This window comes from Sciurus vulgaris (genome assembly GCF_902686455.1).
Source record: "Sciurus vulgaris genome assembly, chromosome: 8".
In the NCBI taxonomy this organism is placed as follows: Eukaryota; Metazoa; Chordata; class Mammalia; order Rodentia; family Sciuridae; genus Sciurus; species Sciurus vulgaris.
In genome coordinates this window covers 89,806,745-89,826,348 of record NC_136468.1, presented here as the reverse complement: position 1 = coordinate 89,826,348, position 19,604 = coordinate 89,806,745, and the positions used below count along the sequence as shown (strand labels likewise).

Below are 19,604 nucleotides of genomic sequence, written 5' to 3'. Positions count from 1 at the left end.
AACATCCCTCCCTCTTGGATATCAAAATCTGCAGATGCTCAAATTCTTTGTATTAGATGGCATAGCATTTGCAGGTAACATGAACACCTTCTTATATACTTTAAGTCATCTCTAGATTACTTATAATACTTATTACAATGTAAATGTTGTGTAAATTATTGTTATACTGTTTAGGGAATTGTGACAAGAAAAAAGAGTGTGCTTGTTTAGTACAGATATGGATTTTTAAAAACATATTTTCAATCTATGACAGTTGAACAGCAGATGCAAAATCCACAGATAGAGAGGGATCACTGTAGTTACAGAACTGTCTCCTTAATGAATTCCATTCCCTGGGTGCTATGGGCTCAGCTGTCACCACAGAAAGGTAGGAGTCTGTTTTGTAGCAAGGAGCTGAAGTCTAGGAAAGTCAGCAAGATGTCTGGGGATGGGCAACTGGGCCCAAAAGGCAAACTGGTACTTCAAAACCCTAAGCAAGTGTACTTTATGCTTAACTCCTGATATAGGGTTGCAAGACTTTATTCAAGCTCAGCCCTCCATTCTGGAGTAGCCGCCTTCCTCACAGACAGCTTACAGCTTGGTTTTCCCTTTCCTCTCCCAAGAGTGGCAAGCCGTGGGCTGGGGATGTCATGAGCCGAAGAGGGGTAGTAGAGCGCATGCCTAGCATGCGTGAGGCTCTAAGTTCAACCCCCAGTATCATACACACACACACACACACACACACACACACATACACACACATACACACACACACAGCTAAAAGAGTGGCAAGCTACAATTGAAGTGAGGAGCTCCAGTGAGACACCCAGAAACTCTTACTGGCATCAAGACGGCAGAAGATCCCGGCATTGTAGGGTTGGGCAGGGTCCCAGGCATGGAGGCTGGCATGGGCTGTCTCTGTCTGTTGTGGAGATGTAGCAGAGAAGATAGAGAGCCTGGGACAGGCCTGGGAACAAAGAAAGAAAACAAACATCATTCCCGATGCCATGGGCCTGTCTCACCAGAGTCCAGGACCAGCGGGGACACCACTGTCCAACATGCAGCAGATCAGATCCACCGATGGGATGGTCACATAATTGAGGATATTAGGGAAATAATAACAAATAAAATACAAGCCTGGTTTCCTTTAGTGCTTCCTAGATAATACATCAAATTCCACTTTATTTCCTGACCCCTGTTATCTAACTGATGTTCAGTAGAAACGAGCCAGTGAATCTCCCACAGCCCTGACTCCTAAGGAAAGGGATTTTGTGGTGGAATCCTGGGTCTCAGTCTCTGAAGGGTCTCAGGGCTGGAGATCTGGCTCCGTGTGTTCAACACAAACTCTCCCACACCTCTGCCTGGAAGCCCAACTGGTTTTGCTCTGGATATGCTTTCATTCCCTGAATTTGCAGGAGGTTTGTGAATCCCCACAGAAATTGGTTTTGACTATGAGTGGAAGAAAACAAAATCAGGACACAGACCAAAGCAGCCAGCCTGTGGGTCACAGCACTGTGGCCACCCTTTCCCTGGTGAGCCCTCCATCACCGAGTTCTCATTTCCTAATAACCTGAGGTGTTAGGCTGCTTGACAGAAACTGATTTGGGTCTGACCTGCAGGACCTGGGTAAGCATTCCTTAGGGGAGCACAGTTTGAGCTGTTGCTTCAATTTGAAAAAAAAAAAAAAAAGAAAAAAGAAATCCCAGAAAACTTTAAGAGCCTTACATTGATTTAATGAGCTAGGGAATGTGGAGCTGAGGGAAAAAGGAAATTATATGTGTTTATTAAAAATGGCAAACAACTGACCTCCCCAGCTAAATTCTCAATCTCCTGATGGGTTTGCTCTGGGGAGCTGTATAAATGTCAAGCCATTAAATTAAAGACTTAACAACAAACAAAACAAATAAACAAAAAGTTCTCAGGGTCTATGAGTCTTCCATGTTAAACAACTTTATTCTGAATGTTGTGCTGGAAACGTGTACTTTCAGAATCAGTGTATGTTCTAAAGAAAAAAGAAGACCCTCTTATGCTAAAAACTGGGTAAGGCTGCAGCACGGATGCTCCAGGCGGGCCCAGGCCTGGCCATGTTTCAGGGACGCACAATCCCTGCTAGAGCGTTGTCGGAGCAGCAAGAGGAGGCCCTTCCTGGGAGTCTCCGGGTGACTCACAGAGAAGTGGGAGATTGAACTGGGGGAAAAGAATGCCAACATGTTCTTTCTTCACATTGCTGTTAAAATTCCAAAGATTAAGTTTTCCACTCTTTTTTGCCCAAGAGCTCTTTTGGGAATGTAGCTAACCATCGTGGTCACACACATCCTAGAAGGATTAGTCATAAATTAGTCAAGATTTATATGCTTAGGAAGGTGTACATATGGAAAGAGAAAAGATTATAAAGCCCTTTCACAGAAGATATGTCAATGTACACAAATTATAATCTGTTTTATTGGTAGAATGTGTGTATGAATACATACTTAGATAGGCTGATGTAAGTAGGTTGGAACAATGAAATGAGCATTTTCAGAAATGCAAATGAGGCACTAAGAGTATCTCTTGGGGCGTCTGGAATAGAGACTGACAATAAGGACTAGCAGGTCTGCAAAGGTCCTCCAGCTTTCCCAGTTTAGGGGCACTGCTGGTTCCAAAGCTCCAAAATACTACAGAAGTTTGTAACTTTACCAGGTTTGTAAACGATATTTCATTCAGAGGTGAATAGCTCGCTTGAGTCAAATAGGTATAGAATGTGGCCCTGTCAACATATTTCTTTTGTTTTCTCCAGTCTTCATGTTTTGTTGGGAACTTGATTTAAAAGAAAACAGTTGTATACCACAGCATACAATGTTCAGTAATAGTTCTTCCAGGTCCAGGATTAGTCGCTGGACTCCCCAGTTTCATAGTAAGCAAGATCCTTTGAGAGAATCTCTACATCACCCATCAGTATCTACCCAATCTGCAGAGATGGACACACATCCATCTACATATGCACACACGTACATAATGCCTTTACCATAAATCTGTCATGAGAGGAAAGCTTCAAGGGTGAACAGGAACAAACATACACTATTATAGGAAAGACAATGAAAAACATTTCTTTGTATTACTTGGATTTGCAATATCATGCTCATGAGCATAATTCACATTCAGTTTCTAACCTGACATATAAAAACAATCCTGGTCATCACTTTTTATTGATGTGTTCTTCAAAAAAAAAAAAAAAAAAATCAATTGAACAACTCAATGGTGATGTGAAAGGGAATGTAAAAGTAATTAAATTTAAAATGAGTTTTCGTTTTACCCAAATGATGGAAACTATCATGTGGAATAGTTGAAAAAAATAGTGTTTCATTTAATTCAATGCTCTGATTAGTTTGGTTATTTCCACATGATGCACAGACCTATTAGATTTTAAAAATATCAAGTATTTCCTCACTAAGAAAGTCTTTCAGGGTACTGGGTTCCCTTGGGATTATAATAACAGTTTCCAAATGATACCAGTCAGACCAATTAGCAATGTACACTTGGGTGGGAAAATGGTTATTTGAGATCTCTATATGTTTGAGTTCTGAATAATTTTGAGGTTCACACAGATTCTATACATTATTTCCCAACTCTCATTATAATATACTGATGGAGTTCTCTAAACTTCTTATTTGGGCTTTTACACTATAAAAAATGAAAGGTGTAAAATCTGCGCTTATCCATCTGTAGGTATATCAAGGAACAGGGCTTAGGTGTTGCTCAATGGTGGAGCATTTGTCTAGTGTGTACAGGCCTTGCATTTGGTCCCCAGCACCACTAAATAAAGAAATAAAATACAGAACTAGACTTAAGAATTTTCTAGGTAACTAAGCCTGTAGAAACAATCATTTGTCTAAAATACTTGTATCGTTGAGGCAAGAGTAGTACTGGAATAAATACATTGTCTAATTCCCTTTGCATGTACTGAAATAAGAATTATTGTTATTTAATATAGAATATGGGCATACAACTTTTTATATTGCTCTTGAACAATACTTCATATTTTTCAAAGCATTATCACAGCCCTGATTTCATGTGACTTGAAATAATGCCACATGGTAGGTAGGTAGCATAATTCCCACTTAAGAGCAAACTGAATCCAGGTAGCTTTAACTTTGTCCAAGGTCGCACAGGTCATGAAAAGGAGCAGGGCTTCTCCTCGGCTTGCAATACAGAGCTTCCCCATCACACCTTGCTAGCTCCCACAACTGAGTTATTATTGATGTTTTTATGCTAAAATAAATTCATGGTCCATTTCCTTTGATATTCACACTGTTTCCTTGACTTTGCACAAAGTAGTAAAATACTGGGAAACCACTAACATGAGGAATCTCCTATCCATGCAAAATTCTATTTTCCTTCTTAAAATACACACACACACATAAACAAAAACTTCCCCAAACAACACATCAATTAGATTCTGCAAGTAAGATGACAAAATAGCAGTAAAATTGTGAAAACAAAGACCCAACAGTCTTTCCTCCAGTGCAGGCTTGTTGCCATGAGCTAATAATTCCAGACTTGGAGCAAGCCGAGCCTCCTTTTTAATAACCATATGCCTCTAGGTAAAGTATTTCTACTAAAAATTATTGAGCCATGGAACAAGGTAAGATGTGTGAGCTCATGTTGGATTGTTCAATTACTAAACTGAGTCCTGCAGCATTAAGATTTTTCCAACTTGACAGATTATTCCTCTTTATACACTTGTATAAACATACTGCTTACGGCTGAAATCTATGTAAGCTTTTCTTTCAATTAAAATGTCAAGGATGACAGACTGTGTTTTCACTGTCTTTAGCAGAATGATAGGTACCACAGCAAGCGATTTCATGTCCTCATTTTTCCCCCTGAAGGATGTTTTCCAGTCTGAGGGTGTCTGAAAAGCCAGGACTGTGTCTGCCAGTCTACCTTGTCCCCAGCAAGCCTTGATATCTTCAAGGAGCCAATGACTGTAGTGTGGGTTTGGAGGGCCTGAGAGGGTCTCTGGAGACTGCTCTCTTTCCTCTGTCTTTGAAAGCCCTGTGGTACCCTGGATTGTCTACTAAACTATCAGGACAGACAGATCAGCCAGCCATGTGCTCAGCCAAAGAAAGAAGAGAGTGATGAAGAATATTATCTTAGAAAATTAGAAGATCTGTGTTAGCATGGAAAGGCTATAGACATCAAAGAAACCTTAAGAAGATAGAGATATAGTAACATAAGGACTTGATGGGAAGCAAAATTTTACAAACTTCAGAGCAAGCAAATGGACAGAAGGTCGGGGCAGGAAGTAAGAGACTCAGGAGTCATACTGGAAGAGACCTCTGAACTTTGGAGTTCTCCATTTCATCTGTCCCATGAACAGGTAGGCTGCAGGCTATCTCAAAGTCCCTTGAAGTTCTATTCAAATTCTAGGACCTGACATGAAAGCTAGATGCTTTTAATTGAGGTAGACTCCAAGCTCCATTACGATATTTATTCAGCACTCACTGCTGTGTGCCCAGGGCTTAACCCAGCATCTGGCAGGTAGTCGGCGGTCAATGTCCACATTCAATGACATTAAGATGGTCCAGAATCTAGTTCTTAATACCAGGACTACATTTGGAACATGACTAGACCCCAAATAGAAGGTGTTCCTAGAAAGAGACTTACATTCTATGGGATCCACACTCATTTCTCTTAAGAGTAACATCATTTCACACACAGACTGGAAAAGGGTATTTATTGCCCACTCTGCTTGTATTTGCTTATGAAAAGAAATATGTGCTTCCTTTGGATCTTCTTAAATAAAGTTTTGCAGCCTGATTTGACAAAGTAGTTTTGTCTGGGATGGGGAGACTGAAATGCTAAAGAAGAGAATATGAACTCTTAAATCTTAAGTGAAGACATTTTCTATTGTGTAATGCTTATTTTCTCATTCTTTTACAAAGTGGAAATTAAAAATTCCTGCTTTTGAAAAGAAAGAAGTTTTCAGGATAATCAATTAGAATGTGAGATGGAAAGACAGACAATATATTAATTTCTTCCACATGTAATAATTCCACTGTAAAATGGATAGTGAAGAACATGGGTTCAGGGGCCAGACTGCACTGCCTATGTGGAAATCTGAGCTCTGCCATGTACTAGCTGTGCTATTGTGGAAAAACCACTTGATCTCTCTGTGCTTAGGTTTTCTCAACTGCAAAATGGAGATAAACAGTGATATTTACCACGTGGCACATTAAATGAACTACTACATGCTAAATAAATTGAATATGCTTAATAAAAAGTCATTGTCGTTATTCTGAAACACTCACCAAGCAACAGAGTAATCAACCTATTTCAATCAAGAAATTAAGTCTGAGATCTTAACATCAGCTCTTAGCTTTAATTAAGAAACTACACTTTGGGGCTGGGTTCGTAGCTCAGTGGGCGAACACTTGCCTAATGTGTGAGGCACTGGGTTCGATTCTCAGCACCACACATAAATTAATTAAGTAATTAAAGTCCACTGACAACTAAAAAGAAATTTAAAAATTTTTTTAAAAAAGAAACTACACTTTGACCAATATAAAAATGTTCAACATTCCCTGCATATTTATTTCTTTAAAAATTCATCACCTTATTATCAAGCCCTTCTACAGAGGTAATTGGAATTCTCTCACCCACAACTTTGGAGAATTGCGAAATGACTTCACCTTATTTCTCAGAAAAGGCCCTTGCAAATATTTCTCAAAATGGAACCAAACTAGTTCTCCAAAGATTAATCTTCAGTATCTTGTTTTTCCTGAACAGTGACAAAACCCAACAGAAGTAATCATTGGGAAGACAAGAAATGTGTTTGACCCACACCTTAAAAGACATCATTTAATTATTGTGTAAATTGAAAATAATTCAAGAGGTCGGGGGAGAGAAGACATGGTAGGGTCCTGTTGCCATATCTTTTTTGAATGACCTCATATTCTGCCCCAAATCTCACTGCCAAGTTTCTAAAGATAGACAGGTCAATACAATATTTCCCCTTTTAACAAATGAGACAAAGTAACAGAAATATTTGGCTCTAGAAAAGGTACCAATACACCAGTAGTTTCAATTAAAACACACATTCTGCTGGCACTGTGGCATATACCTGTAATCCCAGCTACTGGTGAGGCAGGAGGATTGCAAGTTCAAGACCAGCCTGGGCACCTATCTCACAGAGATAGGTTTTAAGTCATCATAGAGATAGAGATAGATCTTCAAGTCATCAGTGAAATTCCAATTTACATTAATAGCCTCAAACAACCCATTTCTGTTCTTGAAAACAGAAATAGAGAGACCCTATATCAGAATAAAAGTTTAAAAGGTCTGGGATGTAGCTTAGCACTAGAGTGCTTGCCTGGCCCATGTGAGACCCTACGTTCCATCCCCAGTACCACAAAACTAAATAAACAACATAAATTAATTAAAATAACAAGAATTCTTTTTCAAACTTTCTTAGGTTCAAGAGAGGGCGGACCTCTGAGAAAAAATGACACTTCCCTCAAGAATTTCTCCCTCCCTACTTTTCTTTTGATGACACATTTAGGTATTCAGGAAGAGAATTTTTGCTTTGTATCTATATCCTATTTTCTGCCTCACCTTCATCTGCCATCTTATCCTAAAAACTGGTGAAACAGCAATATCAAACAGGGTTGCTATCTGGGGGATGTGAAACCCATCTCCCTGTGATAGAATGTGGCAAAACTCCAAAGCTTTGCATCCTCTGGCCTCCAACTGCCTTCCCAGCTGTAGCCCTGAACTCCACACATTTCAACCAATCCTGACCCTTTCCCACCTTCCAGAAAGTTCCAGCTTCCTTCCTGCCACAGATTCGTGACTTAATCCTTGCCTTCTTTAGGTAACCACACCAGGAGGGGCCCTTTTTGTAATGCTCTCAATGTGCCTGTACTTTCCTCTATAACATTTATCATTATTTAGTCAATCAATGAATAAATCCATTGATCACTCATCAAAGATCAATCAAGCACCTAACATGCATCAGACTGCATTATCATTTCAGAGGGGAAAATTGGTTTCACCACGTAGGTTAATTGCATAATTCTTTCTCAAATTTCCATTCGGGCAGGATACAACAAACAAATTAGGTATGTTCTGTTGTCTCTTAGAGGTTACCATCTCAGTTGATTGTAGTTCATCAATGATGGAGTGATTTTTTTTAAATGAATTTCCTCCTAATTAGACAATAAACTTCATAAGTCAGAGATTGTAGCCACCTTGTCTACAACAACCAAGACTTCTGAAACTTAAGAAAGTGTCTTTTCAGTACTTAATAAATATTTGTTGAATTAGTGAAAACATAGATATCAAGGATCTTCTTGCCCATTATCAAGGGACCTTGCAAAAATAATATTCAATAAATGATCTTTGAGAAGAATGTAGTTGATCTTCAAGTCATCAGTGAAATTCCAATTTACATTAATAGCCTCAAGCAACCCATTTCTGTTCTTGAAAAGCATACGTGACTACCCCCAAGACAATTTGTGCTTTTTGCCAGAGTCCCTAAAATTGAACCTAAGCTTTCAGATGAGCCCTGGACTCATTTGTTTTTGTATCACTTAAATTAATTTCCATTTGAAATTATATTTTAGGCATTTCATAAAAAAAGGCCACAAATCATTCTGGACCACTCATCTGTCTCCAATCTATATAATGTTCTAAAAATTGGATGCATGCCCTGCAATAAGGTCGCACTTTATAATGCTCACAGCCCTTGCTCCAAGATACAGTTACAGCCTCACTATGGTCCACTTAGCATCTTGGTTCTGCATTGCGCAGACTTGACACTGACAAGGACTTGATATTGACAAAGGTGCTTTGGGAACTCTCATCACCAGGGGTATCTGAAATTAAACATACCACACAAGGCAAATTTGGGTGTTTGGGTGTCTGGGTCTCTCTCTTTTTAATCAATTTTGTACTACTGATGCCTTCGTTTTATAGATATAGTATCTGATGTCTTGGAAACCATACCTTCTTTTTCTTTAAATGAAAGCCTGGCTGTGAGAAAGCCAATGTTAGCAATAAAACATAATACAGCTAACAGATCTACATCCTGCTGGAGCCCCGGCGTGGTTTTATAGTGTATCGCTGCATCTACTCAGGCAGAGATGTTTACTAGTGCTTTCAAGTGTTTTAAGCAGAGAGAGTAGTAATAAGAGGAGAGATCCAAATTTATGGTCATTCTGTTAAGACTATCAATCTTTCTTTTTTTTCCCTCTTGGCTTCTTTAATGACTGATTTCTGCACCATTAATCTGAATTAGTCATGCAGTCAGCCTGATTCATTTAAGTTAACCAAAAACACGACTGGATTGGTTTCTGATGTAGTATTGTCAGAAAAAAAAAAATTCCATTTTCAAAATCTGATATTTTTTTGTCTTGTAACGAGCTAAAGGCTCTTTATAAAGATCTTTTATAAAAGACCCTAAATGCCTTAACAGTTTGGCTTTAGCCTGGGTCAGTCAGGCAGGCATGAAGAGATGGCTTTTCAACCAGCCAATAACTTCTCAGTTGCATCAATTATTCATAAAGTTACACTTAGAAAAGGCAAGTAAATGCAGATAAAAAAGATGTGAAATAAAAGACGATTTTCAACGTAGCTCTAATAAATGATGCACATCTCACTGGCTGGGGAAAAATACATCTTTATAGAGGCAGATCGCTAAATAAAATTTCTTGCCATTGTGAGTTGTTAATAAGCTTCCTCCTTGCTTCATATGGACAAATAAGTAGCCCTCTGATTATGAGCCTTGTCATTTACATGAGATTGCTGCTTGCATTCATTCACCATAAATGAATAATTCATGAAAACATTCACTAACCCACTTGCCTGGGTATCCTGTAGAGGCAGAGAACCCTGAGCTCACAGACAGCAGGGACAGCCCCACCCCCATGCCAAGCTCTAGGCTGGCTATTCTGTTTAGGGTTCTCTTGGCCTCTCAGTTTTTTCAGTTATCATATTTTAATTGAGTAATCTGTGGTGAAATCCACAAGTCTCCCCACTCCCCATACTCATATTCTTAATCGACAACTGAATTGTGGAGTCAAATGACAATTGCTTCAGTTTCAAGAGACTTCAGGAAAAACAGAACTGTGGAAAAAACACATTGGGTCACCAGGCAGCAACTGCTCAGCCTGTGCATTCTGCCAGGCTCCGCCTCACTATGCTACCCTCCCCATGCCTTTATCTAACCTCTCCTTGAATCTTGAGGTAGGGTCTCTTCGATACCTGTCCCGGGTGACCAGATTTATGACACCCTCCACCCAGCCACTTGCTGGGATTATTTCAGGTTTTTAGGAGGTGGTGTTGGAATTTATTAGTGTCACTGATTCACTGGCAGGAGAGGGGAAGTGTCCGAGGTCCAGAGGGAGTGGTTTTCGGCAGCTGTGACTCCACACATAGACTATGCAACCTGCGGCTGCTAAAAGAATGATTTTCCAAGTTCCATTCTTAATGATAAAGTGACAACATTGCTGAGAGGATCTCTCGTTCTCCCAAGAAACACTGCAAGGAAGGAGGCTTTACCCCGCACCCCCAAGCTTAGCAAACGCCTCGTTAGTCACATCCTGACTGAGGGTGGCAAGCTGTTCTCAACCACTGCCGAATCAAACAGCCGCAGACATAGGATGAGTGTGAGAGACGCTAAAGAAATCCTCCTCAGGCCAGGGCCAAACATTATGGAACTTGGAGAAGGTTCCAGAAAAGCCCAGGAAAACAGTTAACAAGCCAGAAAAGAAGTCCTAAGGGGAAAAGAAAAGGAATTACGAAGTTTTCAGCCAATCGAAGAGACAATAGAGAGGCAGAGAGATGGCAACAGTGATCTGCAAGTTTCCAGATTACTAGATTCAGAGAATGCTCACCAGTGATTTGGAAACTCAATCGAGGCAAAATAATAATAAATGAGCAGCACATGGGATTTAAGTTAGCAAAGAAGATCTCCAAAGAAATAGTGTAAAACAATTAAATGGCTAATTGAGGTTTTGGAATTTCCTCTTATTAGGCTTTTAAAAAAATAGATTTGACCCTGTCTGGCCTGGATTCTAGGGAGGAGGAGTGTGTGTATGGGGGGTGCTGGCAGACCTTGTGGAGTCCTAAATTAGGTCTATTATTTTCACTTATTCCAGTCAGGGTGGCTGACAGAAATAATAGAGATAATGCTGGCTGCCATCATGGACCAGTAAATTGAATAAAACTGCCTCGTGTGGCTGACAAGGCCCAGACTCTGGGCTGCCTCCTGACTTTGCCACAGACCCCGAGTGGGAATTTGGCACATCATGTGACTTCTCTGCTCTCTCCTTAGCAACAACAATGTGGCCATCACATCCACATCCCAGGTGTGGTGTAAGCATGTTTGACCTTTGTAAACTGATCAATGCATACTCTAGTCAACTCATCTTCAGAAAATAATTACTGGTATCCTTTAAAATACAAAGTAGTGCTATATTCTTCTAGGTTTGGGGGTGAAGTGTTTGAAGAAAAGACCCAAAACATCCAAATTCTCCAAGGGACCTGCGTGTCTCTTCCATAACTGTGAGGCCTGGTATATTCACTATCATCTTCTCTGGGAAACCTGCTCTGATCTCTCCAGTCCAGGCTGGTCCCTGCTATGTGCTCTCACAGCATGTGCATCTCCCCCAGGCTGGAGAGACAGCATTGAGCGTGGCCCATCGAGGTTTGTTGAATGAATTAATGAGGTTACTCATCCTACCCTGTCTCTCATCTCCTGGCTGCTATATCCTTATGATATGTCCATGACAGGGATCATTTTTATTTTTTATTTTTTTTGTGGTGCTAAGCAAGCACTCTACCACTCAGCCACATCCCCAGCCCCATGAAAGGGGTCTTTCTAAGGGTCATGGTAACTTGACACACTCTCCTGATTTCTAGGGCCTGTCAGCTTCTCACTGACTTGAGCAAGGAGTACAGGCAAGGGAGGAGTTTCTAGGAAACTGTCCTCTTCCTTGTGCAACCTTCCCTGAGCTACCTTTCAAGTTCTCCCACTTTGCAAGACACTTATCATGAAGCTAAATTGATATTAATCTGAAACACTTAGTAGAATAGGAGCAATAAAGTTCATGACAATGATACTTGGCATTTATTTTGCACGTTGCATCCAAGGATCTCAAAGGGCCTTTCAACCAGGCTTTGCTATTTTCCAAACAATTCACGGATGGACTAGACACACAAGCCAACAAGCCACTGTGAATGACTTCCCTGGGGACAGGGGTAGATCTGTCATGAGACTGGAACTGTGGCTGTGCTCTACATGTAAACACTCGCACTACACACAAACACCTGCAGACGTGCACATGATACGAGGCAAAAGTGAAAGGCTTCCAGTCCAAACACACTTTTTCCTGGGTTACCCAGGTCAGCTTCAGAATCCAGTTTTACATTTTTATAGATTTTATTTTGATATTTCTCCCAATCCTCTTAGTGTATTTATAATTGAAAGATCTGCATATATTCTTTAAAGGCAGGAAGTTTTAAAGGGCTTACTTTTCTTTTAAGTTCATTCTGAAGAAAAACAAACTCTTTAGGTTTCAATGATTAGTTACAAGTCACACAAGGGTTTACATATTAAGTGTCTCTTCTAAGGCATGTTTGCCTGCCCTGGTGGCCCAACATTTTGCCAAAGAGGGTGACTTACTCAGTTTTCCAAATTATTCCCCAGACAGTCCTATTACTACCTTCAAACAAATGTGGTACTTTGGGTTTCATGTTCAAAGTATAGTTTGGTATCATTTCAGATGTCTTCCTACAGCTTAATAAATATCTTCCCTGAAGGGACTTAGGGCCTGATTTTAATTTGTGGTAGGGTTATGGGGAAAGTAAATGTCAATTTTAGCTACAGACAATAAATTCCTAATAAGAAATAGAAAGTGAATAACAGTGGACTTAAAGAACATGTCCCACTTTATGCTTGCCCAGGGGGAGTAACTGTCCCCCAAGAAATCCCTTCATGTTAGGTCAAGTGCTTAGTTTCTCCTCAGATTCCTAAAATTAAGTCTCTAGCTAGAACAGAAAGGCTGAGTTGTACTTTCTCAGATGTTCATTTGAAGGTCATAAAAGGGTAAGGCAAAAAAGCGACCAAGCCCATCACAGCATGGCATGGCTTTGAACAGCCCACAAGGGCGTCTATGGCCTCCTACCTCTCATTTGCCTGGGCTATGGCTATGTCCTCACTGCCTCCAAGTTTCTGTTTCGTCACTCATAAAGTGACCAAACCAACAATCTTCAAGGACCTTTTCAACCCTGAACTGATAGGAGCAGATATGATCCAGAGTGAGTAACCTGACTTAGAAGGAGACCAGAAATAATTACTTCAGGGAAGCAACATATCAGTCATGAACAGATTTTCCTCAAAGTCAGAGACAAATGGGAGAGTGGTTCCTCACTGGCAGCTCTTGAACATCCCTTTTCTTGAACAGAAGAAAGGCTCCCATGGTCCCTGAGTACAGGTAGCATTTAGCGAAGATGGGCAGGGACAAGAAATCCCAAGCGGCAGGAGAGGGGATGGTTTCTTCTTACACATGAACAGTAGTCATTTTAATGACTGTGAAAATAAAGGTTTCACTCTTTTGTGAACTACAGTAAGTCACTTGTTGTTAAGCAGAGTAATTCTTTTAGGAGGGGTAGGACAGGTCCCCAAAAAGCAGTTCTGTCAGACCCACTGGGACCAGATCTAAACTGGGAGTTCGGGGAGAGACAAAGATCCTCCAAGTCTATAAGCTGCCAGGAAAAACATTTTTCCTACTGACTCGTAAGATGCCACGTGGTCCTCCCTGCTAACAAGCTAAACTAACTTTTTCCAAGTGCCAGTGCTGGGTCCTGAGGACCATCTGTCTGGTCCACAGTGCCCGTGATTGTTTTATGGGTTAACTTCACTGGGCCACCAGTTGCCCAGAGATCTGCTGAAATGTAATTTGGGGGTTTGTCCCTCATAAGGGAGGTTCTGGAAAAGGTTAGCATGCAAACAGGTGGGCTGAGTAAAGCACTAAGCCTGCCCCATTGGGAGGGCACCATGTGACCACAGAGAACCTAAAGAAAACGAAAAGGTGAGGGAAGTTGACTTCTTGAGCTGGGACACTCCTCTCTTGTCTTTGGTCTGGGACAAACACCATTGATGTTCCTGGTTCCTAGACCTTCAGATTTTGACTAGAATTTATACCATTTGCTTTCCAGCTGGCAGATGGCAGATAGTGGGACTCCTCAGCCTCTGTAATCTAGTGAGCTAAGTCTTTATGGTAGGAAGGAAGAAAGAAAGGAAGAATGAGTGAGAAAGAAGGGGGGGGGAGAAGGAAGGAAGGAAGGAAGGAAGGAAGGAAGGATGGATGGAAGGAAGGAAGGAAGATAGATTGGTTCCTTTACTTACTTGATATGTGCCACCCACCCTGGCTCTCTTTCATGTCCTAGAATGTGCCTAGCTCTTCCTACCCCAGGGCCTTGATACACCCTTTGGCCTTTGCCTGCAATACGCAGACATCTGCTCGTTTGTTGACAACTCTCACCCATCTCTTAGTTGGTGGGGTTGTATCCTGAAAAACCCATCTATTATAGTTTGGCTATGAGGTCCCCAAAACTCCTGTGTTAATGCCAGTCTATTCAGTGGTGAAGTGACTAGATTGTGATAGGTGTAACCTATTTAGTCCATCCTAATTTGAATGGACTGTCAGGGTGGTAACTGTAGGTAGATAGGGTGTGGCTAGAGGAGGTGGGTCACTGAGGAGGTGGCCTTGGAAGAGTTCATCTTCCCCATGGCCCTTTTCCCCCTCTCTCTGCTTCCTGGTCACCATGTCCTGAGCTACTTTCCTCCATTGTGCCCTTTGGCCATGATGCTCTATCTCACGTTGGGTCTAGAACAATGGAGTAGGCTGATCATGGACTCTGAACTTTTCCCTCCTCCAAGTTGTTCCTGTCAGATATTTTAGTCACAGCAATGAAAAGCTGACTAACACATCATCCTAAATTGAAAATATTATAAGGCAAAAGTGCATTTAATACACCTAACCGACTAAACATCTCAGTCTAGCCTAGTCTATTTAAACAAGCTCAAAACACCTGTGTTAGCTTATAGTTGGGTAAAATCATTCAACACAAAGGTACAGTATAACATAGTATTGAATATCTCATGTAACTTTCTGAATACTGTACTGAAAGTGAAAATCAGAATGGTTGTATGGATATGCTTTCACACCATCATAAAGTCAAAAATCATAAGTCAAACCATTTTATGTGGGGAATGGTATCTATCTGTCTATCTATCTATCTATCTATCTATCTATCTATCTATCTATCTATCCACCTACCTATGCTCTCTTTCCTATTAGTTTGTTTCTCTGAAGAACTCTGATTAATATAGTGCCTCATCTTCAGATTCTTTTTCATAGAAAGCATCCTAACATCTCCTTAAATATATTTGATAGGACTGTATTGGTAGAATCCAGGCATTAAGTTGGACATCCTCAGCCTGACTTCCAATCATTCACCAAGTTCTATCGACTCTACCCCCACTAGAGACCTGGAATTCATCCATGTGGCTCTATCCCCACTGCCAAGATCCTGGTCCAAAACACTGTGTTCTCTAACTTGATTTCTTCCAACAATTTCTGCCTCTAATTTCATTCTCCTCCCATCCAACCTCTGCAGTACAACCAGAATGATCTTCATGGACCAAAGATGTAGACTGATACTTCTCTGCCCAACATTCTTTCAAGCATTAAGGATTTACAATTTTTTTCTGAGAAAGCATTTTTTAAATGTTATGCTTCGTGGATGCCTGTAGTACTACTTTCCACCTGGCTTGATATGTGCCACCCACCCTGGCTCTCTTTCATGTCCTAGAATGTGCCTAGCTCTTCCTACCCCAGGGCCTTGATACACCCTATGGTCTTTGCCTGCAATACACAGACACCTGCTCGTTTGTTGACAACTCTCATCTATCTTTTAGACCTCTGTTGACATACTGCTTAAAATTTTCTATGACTCCTTAATTAGAGGCACCTCTAATTTAGAAAGTCACAGCTGCCTGTGCTTTTCCTTCATGCTCATTCTAATAACATATTTATATGTATGATTGTTAGTTCAGTGTTTGCCTCTTGTCTTAGACTCATAACTCCCTGATGATAGGTGCTAGGTATCTTTTGACTACCAGAGATAAAGTCATAAAGTCATTCTGATTTCTTTTGACCTTTGGGAAAATTTGTGTTTACTTTCTGGAAAAGGAGAAAGGAAAACACCATCACACAGCTCAGAAACTTTCTGGAAGATAAGAGGGTTGATCCAAAGGAATCACCACCAGAGTGTTAACCTAAATGCTACTGGTGGTAGATGGCTCTGCCTTTTTAAGGCTGAGGTTATTTCTCTTGAGAGTCATAAAGGGGAAAATGCCAAGTCAGGTGTGGTGGTACAGGCCCATTATTCCAGAGATGCAGGAGGCTGAGGCAGGAGGATTGCAAGTTTGAGGCCAGCTTCAGCAACTTAGTGAGGGCCTAAGCAACTTAGTGAGAACTTGTCTCAAAATAAAAAATATAAAGGATGGAGATATGGCTCAGTGGGTAAGCACCCCTGGGTTCAATCCCTGGTACAAAAAAAGAAAAAAAAAAAAAAAAAAAAAAGGAAAGAGAGAGAAAGAAAATGCCAAATGGAAATGTTCACTCCAGGGCTTGTGATTTTTGCTCTAGATTAATACCAAAAAACTTAACTGTTTTTGTGATAGTTAATTGTTTTCCCATTTTTGCTAATACTTTCAATGGCTGAAGCCCTACAGAAGGGATTGACGTAACTTTCATGTCATGTTCTCAAGCATCAAACACATATGCCAAGTAAATCTCTTTAATTAAAATAAGGTAATAAGAACTACAATTATAAGTGCCATGGAATATTATCCTTAAAAGGAAGAAAACTGAAAGAATACCTTCTGTGTGTTTTTCTCAAAAACAATGATTTTGAAGTCCGGTATGGCCAAGAGAATTCATTTTCTCTATAAAGGGAGCTTAGGCGTGACAGAGCAGAGGGGATATGCAAGAATGACTGACTAACTACTGCAAAAGTCTGGCAAATTCTTTGCCTATTGGTCCACAGCCAGTGTTTGTCTTCATAAATGAATTCCACATCTTTATTAAGTTAAGCAGTTCTCTCTTATTATTTGAAACATACTTTAAATATTTGGTTTTATGACATCCTTGAAATTGATACAATTCCCTCCAGATCAAGGAAGTTGGAAAAAATCAATTAGCTTTATTATTATTATTATTATTTTACATTTGGAGCAATTATACAAAAATTATGCTTCAGTTTGTTCATTATGATGAATATCATTTGACGTCACATGTGAACAACTCAGATGGCCACAATTAACATTGTCCTTGTGATTAGTTGATTTTTTTCACAGAAAAATCCCTAAATGATTATTAAGTAAACCTCTAGTGTGAATTGATCTGTAGAAGTATATGTAGTAAGAATGACAGATTTTAAATTAGGATCAACCTTTTATAATAAAGACTGCTGCCTGCACAAACCAAAACATCAGAAGCTCAGAGGTCATTTCTAGTCAGGCCCTCCGCAGAAGCAAGTCACAGGGTGTCATCCAGAGAATGGATCTTATTAAAATGAATTTTATCTGACAAAGATGGAATTTCAAAGTTGGCCTTTTAACAGATGAGCTAATTGGCTTTATCCAAAATAGAAGGAATTCTGAGGGCCATTTAAATCATTAAAATTGCTGGTTCAGAAGGCAGAGAAAGCTAAGGAAATGAAGCCCAGCCCTAGCAGAAACTAGACTTGTCTTCCACACTCTTCAAAACCCTGTTCTCAAAACCTCCTAATGGGTTTCACTGTTTTCTTTCCAGTGCTTATCATAATCAGCCAACCACACATTTGCATCCCTAATGGACCCTTTTCAAAAGTGTGTTGACATTTCAGTAGGTTTTGAATAGCTCTTAATGCTTCTCTCCATTTGGGCAGGTGCCCATGAATCTCCATATATGGATCTCAACCTATAGACCGGCTGCTTTACTCACAGAGCTATTTGTTTTTAATCCCTGGGAACCTATCTTAATTATACTCTTAAAAAAGTGAAAACTCAGAAGTCAGATGACTCAGAAAATGAGCATCTAGTTGGATACCCACATCCAGGGCCGCATCTTAACTCTATCTGTGAAACTTGGGCCGGAGTCAAAAGTATCATCCCTGTGGTAAATTCACTTTTTTAAGCTACTATTTTTATCAAAAGGAAATAGATATAAATAAGACCATCCAGATAAACATAGGTTAGGGGAGAAAGTTGAGACTTAACAAGGAGCTCATCATCTGAGCACAAACTTTCCTGCATTTTTCCCCTTACATTTCTGTGAAGACTAAGAACCCAGAGAGCCCCTCTTCTCCCTACTGTGGCTTCAACAAACGAAAGAACAAAACAAAACAATAAAATATGACCAATGGACACACAACAAAAATATTGAAAAAAAATTTTTTTTTTTTTTTTTTTAACACATTTACTTAGCTTCTGCTGTTTCAGGAACTGTGCTGAGGGATAAGATCATCCCTGCCCTGAAGAAATTCATCATCTATTAAGGGAAAAAGACAAGGCCTGGAAGTTGGTGCAGGGTGTAATGGAGACATTCCCCCCACCAAAAAAAAAAAAGTGATATCTAATACCCCAGAGGGTTCCAGGGCACAGGTCCCAGAAGAAGACTCATATGACTCGCTCCAGCAAAGATGAGACTTAGCCCTGACCTAAGTGCGCATGCACCTGTGCGTATGTGCATGCATGTGCTTGGGGTGTGGGTTGGGGAGGGTGTTGATGGTAGAAGCTCTGAACATGGTTGATTATGCAAGGCAGGGTCGTGACAGTATGTCAGCAAAGGTGGAGAAGTCATGAAATAACTATTACCGTTCATAGTTGACTGTGAGGTGAAAACACTCTTTGGATGATAACAGCCCCATCTAGAAATATAAACCACCTGGCTGATGTGCATCCTATTCAGGTAGATTCCCTTGCATATGACAGACAGGGAACTACATATATTTAGAATTTTTTAAAGCATCTTTCCAGTATTTCAGGTAGGAGACTGAGTTACAAATTAAGAGAACCATTTGACAAACTGTACTGCGTGACTTTGATCCATTCTGAATTCGACAGCAATGGAATAAAAGGAAGAGAGACATTTGGGATAAGTGGGAGGGAGGCACGGTGAGCACTTGGGCAGGGGCCGGCTTTTCTCTGAATCAAAGGATCCCTTCTTAGCCCTATTGTTCTATACTGAGCTGCTTTCGAAAAGGTAAAAATGGAGCCAGAATTTGGCCCAACTTCTTCTGATTCTGAGGCCTTTTCCAAGACAGAAAATTGGTATAACTGTTTTTTCTCTCCAGCATTTCTAGTTTCTATTTCTTCCTTATTTTGAACTCAATAAATGTTGATAGGCATAAGATGCTGATGGAGAAGGTGGACACAGTACATAACAACCACAGTTATGCTCTATTTTTACTGGAAGCATTAAAGTGCTTTTCTGTATTTAGGGTGACTTTTACTTTCTTGCCCGTATACTTTTTCTGCAACAAACTACTTTTGGTTCCTGGAGAGCAAGATGCTATGTGACATGCTACCCTGG

At 40.3% G+C, this 19,604-nt stretch overlaps 1 protein-coding gene across 8 annotated transcripts in view; it reads right to left on the bottom strand.

Moving 5' to 3' along the window:
- The window catches only part of CREB5 (cAMP responsive element binding protein 5), a 392,310-nt gene that overhangs the window by 99,525 nt on the left and 273,181 nt on the right, over window positions 1-19,604 (bottom strand). For all 8 annotated transcript variants that reach the window (XM_079152559.1, XM_079152564.1, XM_079152560.1 and 5 more), the window contains one exon: window positions 820-946. In XM_079152559.1, the coding sequence (XP_079008685.1) occupies window positions 820-946 (127 nt within the window). The remainder of the gene's footprint in view (window positions 1-819; window positions 947-19,604) is intronic.